The sequence below is a fragment of the Raphanus sativus genome, chromosome 8, assembly GCF_000801105.2.
Source record: "Raphanus sativus cultivar WK10039 chromosome 8, ASM80110v3, whole genome shotgun sequence".
In the NCBI taxonomy this organism is placed as follows: Eukaryota; Viridiplantae; Streptophyta; class Magnoliopsida; order Brassicales; family Brassicaceae; genus Raphanus; species Raphanus sativus.
In genome coordinates this window covers 13783923-13788928 of record NC_079518.1, presented here as the reverse complement: position 1 = coordinate 13788928, position 5006 = coordinate 13783923, and the positions used below count along the sequence as shown (strand labels likewise).

At 35.6% G+C, this 5006-nt stretch overlaps 1 protein-coding gene across 2 annotated transcripts; it reads right to left on the bottom strand.

Moving 5' to 3' along the window:
- LOC108833637 (scarecrow-like protein 13) lies at positions 1-2653 on the bottom strand. 2 transcript variants are annotated; one of them, XM_056992651.1, is made up of 2 exons: positions 2522-2653; positions 1-1886 (listed from the first exon to the last, which is right to left on the bottom strand). In XM_056992651.1, the coding sequence occupies exon 2, from the start codon at positions 1843-1845 to the stop codon at positions 265-267; it is 1581 nt and encodes a 526-aa protein (XP_056848631.1). In that variant the 5' UTR covers positions 1846-1886; positions 2522-2653; the 3' UTR covers positions 1-264. The 2 variants fall into 2 exon arrangements, with proteins under 2 accessions (XP_056848631.1, XP_056848633.1); XM_056992653.1 differs by having other exon boundaries at positions 1-1882; positions 2522-2645.
- Positions 2654-5006: the final 2353 nt, after the last annotated feature.

Sequence of the window (5006 nt, the reverse complement as noted above, 5' to 3'; positions counted from 1 at the left end):
TTTTTGGTTCAGAAGATTAAGTAATGCTTTGGTTATAGTTCACTAGTAGCACCCACGCCCACAACAACAGCAAATTTACAGGAGAGAAAAAAAAAACAATTACCAGGTTTGCTTTGTATACAAATATATAGTATTTAACTAGTTGACTTTATAGTTTATGCTACAACTGAAAACATCATTGCACATCCTCAAAAATTTACAGGCGTGAGATGTGCCTGTTGTGTGCTCTTCTCCGTTATCCACTCTCAGTTCAACCACCATGTCCTACACAATCTGATTTGGGTTTGGTTTCCAAGCGGAACATGTAGCCATTGGTCTCCTCTTCCAGAACAGATACAGCGCTCCTTCACTCCCTCCTAGTTTGTAGTTCTTGTCGTAACCTTTAAGCATCTCACTCGCTGCAAACGCCGCGGATCTGCTGACAGGCCATCCCACGAACCCAGCCATCATCATCCTCACCCTCCACTTCCCAAGCACCTCGTGCCTCTCAACTCTCTCCCTCTCCTCGCACGCTATCATGTTCACTATGTCCCTCGCCACACACTGCTGCTCCGCGCTGATCCTCTGCTTATCATCCCTCGGCCTCGCCGCGTCTATCGACTCAAACATCGCCGTGTAATAATCAAGCGTCTCCGCGAACCGCGACAGGAAAGGCGACGTGTTGGTGTTGGATTCCTGCTCCACCAGCGTCACGAGCCTCGGTGGCCCGAGGCTCTTGATCAGGTGTAGCAGCCTGTCTCTGTGATTCTCCACGCTCACGCTCTCGTCAGGCATGTGGTGCAACACGTAAGGGAAGTTCACAACTACTGCGAACCCAGGCTCCACACCCAAGTGCTCCCTGTGGACCTTGCACCCGGACATGACCGCATCGCGAAACTCAAACGGCACACCGCACGACTCTGCCATCTTCGCTAGCTTCTCACCTACCAAACCGAGCCCTCCCCCGCGTGCATACCTGGACTGCGAATCATCCACTCCCGTGACACGCAGCAGCGGCGCGCCACCGGGACGTTTCGCGAGCTCGTGGATGAGGAACATGTACTGTGACCCCTGCGCGATCTGGAAATCGATGACGTGGATTTTGCTATCACCAGCCGTTGCTTCCAAGATAGCGGCGTTTGAAGCCGTGTACGCGAACTTCCAGTAAGGGCAGATCTCGTAGAGAACTCCCATGTAAGACATGAGCTCCCTTCCCGTTGGTTCATTGCACTTCAAGGCTCTGTAGATATTCCCTCCAGAGCCTTCCAGCCTCGCTCTAAGCCCTTCCGCCATGTAAGCACCTAGCCGTTGGACCGGAGTGCCTGAGACCGACACCATCTGTTCCAGGACGTCGATGAAGCCACAGGCCGTGGCGAAGTCCCCGTCGGCGACCGCCCGGGCCCCCTCCATTAGCACTTCTTTCAAGTCCAGCTGTGGAGTCAAGGCCAAGAGCTCATCCCAGTTCCATGACTTCCCAGCAGCTGGGCTGAAGCCTGAGTATTCTTCGACTTTGGGGTCACCGCTGAGCAGGGAGTCCTCAAGCTCACGGATCTTGCTCTTGATCCCGGCTTCGTCGTAGACGTAGGAAGATGCTGCGCTCAAGGGAGATCCGTAGACGTTTTCAGGGGAAGGATGTGGATCAGAGATGCATGAGTGAGGAGAGAACGGAGTCCGGGCAGATGTGATGCTCACGGAAGGGGAGTCATAGGAAGGAAGAGGACCGGATGATTCGAGGGTGAAGAAGCTTTCTTTGGATGAGCCATTGTTGTTGTTGTTGTCTATCATTTGAAACTGAGGTGAACAGTGTGGTTGAGGATACAGCATGTGAAGTCCAGCTGCAGTGTGATGTTTCTGAGATGTTTGCATTATAACCCTCTAGTGAATCGTCTTTGACTGAACCGACCTGTCTACATGGAAAAGGAATAGAAGGACAAGTGAGGCAACTTTAAATAGAAGCAAAGAGTCTAGTTCTAGTGAACAGTTTATTTCTAAGACGTATGCGACAAGAATGTACTCAAAACCCATTTTGCAAACCCCATCAGATCATAGGGGTCATCACAAAAACAGATCTAACATCTTTCAAGAATACAAAATGGGTTTTTTTGGTACTGCCTTAAGATTTCTATTACCAAAGATAGAAACTTTTATCCCAGAAACCAAATCAGTTCAGAGTCAAACCCTGAAATCAGGGATTCAACTATTGGACTGAAAAGATTAAATTTGAGAGGGTTAAAAAAGTCATGATTTTTATACATTTATGTAATTCTAAATCAACACAAGATAGGACATAGACAAATTGATTTTGGCTACTGAGGTATAATCTCATATCCTTCAAACCCAACAACTAAAGGCACATGAAAGCTGGGATTCAAAAACATATAAGAGGCCTGAAACAGAGTTGAATTATATAAGAAGAACACAGTTCAATATAAGGGAAAAAAAGAAGAGTAAATGGAATTGAAAAGTGTTGACATGACAAATAAAGGAGAAAGGGAGTAGTAGTGCCATAGATTATCACGAAAGCTAATCTTAAGGAGAGAACCTGAAGCGATTGGTGTTGGAGATTACTGGAAGGGAACAGAGAGAAGAAGAAGGTTTGATTGCATACTCAAGAATCAAAGCTTGTTGTTGAGGATGGAGAGGATATAAAAAGTGTAAAATGTCATGACACGCTTGGACCCTATTAAATGTCCCTTTTATTCCTTTTATTCACTTAAAATGCCACTCTGACCATTGACTTTTGGACGGCAGTATTAGCACTAAGCCACTAACCATTGTCTTTTTTGGAAAAAAGTTTTCACGCTGCACGAAGTTTACACTAATATGGTAGAAACCATCCGATGTATTAAAATGTGTTAATAATTACACGAAATTTATGTTAATACATGCCACATATACGAAGTTTATGTTAATATGATGCCAACATCACAGTCGGGTTAAATTAATCTAAATTTAAGTTAATGAGGTCAATCCGTAGTTTATTAAATTTAATAAATTTAATAATTTTTTCAAAAAAACTGATTTATTAAAATTAATAAACCTTTCTTAGCAAAAAAAGATTAATAAACCTAATTGATTTTATTAATGAACTTAATAAACTTAATAATTTATTGAATTTAATAAATTAATTAAAATTAATAATTTACTAATTTTATAATTTAATAATTTTGTTAAACTTATTAAAACTATTACACTTATTAAACTTAAAATTAATAAAACCAATAAATTTATATATTTTAATAAGTTATTAAGTTTATTAAGTTAAGTTTTAAAATTTTATTAAGTTCAATAAATCATAAAGTTTATTATGTTTCTAAATTTATTAGTTTTAATAAATTTATGAAGTTTAATTAATTTATTATGTTTAATAAATTATTAAGTTTATTATTTTATTAAGTTTAATAAATTTATTATGTTTAATAAGTTTAATAATTTAATAAATAATTAAGTTTATTAAGATTATTAATTTGATTAAGTTTTATAAATTATTATTTTTTTAAAAAAATTATGTTTATTAAATTTATTTAATTTAATAAACTGTTAATTTTATTAATTTATTTAAGTTTAATAATTTTATTAATATTTTTAATAAGTTTAATCATTTTAATAATTAAATTTATATATTTAATTTTCATAAATTATAAAGTTTATTAATTTTATTAATAGGTGTAATAAGATTAATAATTTTAGTAAGATTTATAAATTTATTAACTTTGTTAAGTTTAGTAAATTATTAATTTTAATTAATTTTAATTAATTTATTAAATTTAATAAATCATTAAGTTTAGGAATTTCTTAAGTTTATTAAGTTCATTAATAAAATCAATTAGATTTATTAATCTTAATAAATCAGTTTTTTTGGAAAAATTATTAAATTTATTAAACTTAATAAATTACGGATTGATTCCATTAAGTTAAATTTAGATCAATTTAACCCGACTGTGATGTTGGCACCATATTAACATAAACTTCGTACATGTGGCATGTATTAACATAAATTTCGTGTAGTTACTGACACATTCTAATACATCGGATGGTTTCCACCATATTAGCGTAAACGTCGTATAGCTAGGAAACTTTTTTCCTTTTTTTTATTACTCTTTGTCACTTTTGCCATTGTAAATTACTAAATTTATAAATTTCTAATACAGTATGTTTCATGGTTGATAAGAAAATAGCAAAAATATTGAAGCTGATCTTATTAATTTAAAATGTATGATGACTTTTTTCTTATATATATATATGCAGGATTTAAAAAAAAATTGATACAAGCATAAGCTCTAAACCGAAGTTAACCAGATTTACCTAAACTGACTACTACAAACTGATATGAAACTGCCTAAGGAAGAAAGCAACATCGCCAGAGTGAAACCTTGACTCTAGCTACTACATTGCAAGATGGCTGTTTCACTATCCGAGTAGCTTTCATCCACTGGAAGAGAGAAGAGTCTGTCTTCTAGTGTTTATACAAGGCAGTACCTGAAAAACATCATCTTCTCAAAACGATGTGAGCGAGTACGTAAGGAAAAAAAACTATGTTAAAAGCTTGACCCTCTGTGGCCATAAATCTCATTAAATATCCAGAAAAAGAGTTCAATCATGCGCTTATTATTTTTTAAAGATTAATATGGACCCTTTTATAAGTTTGAAATACCCCTAAATTAATCAAAAAATATAAAAATAAGAAGTTCAGAGATCTTCCAAAAGATGTTGTGACATCCCGACTACCTGTGTACATGAAAATGTTTTACCAAAATTATTTAATTATTTCTGTTATTAAAATGTGGTTTCTAGATATTTGTCCATAAAATCTAGAATTAAGTATGATTAATCTGAAATAATAGAAAGATATATAATTTATTAGAAAAATAATTTTCGGTGTCGTCTTCTATACAATACATAAAAACACGTGGTGATTGTAACGTAAGTAAATAAATCTTTTGAATTTTTTAAAATTTACATTATATCCGTTACGTAAGATAAAACTCACATGCCGAAAGAGCGGACATTAAAAGTTTAAAACCCAT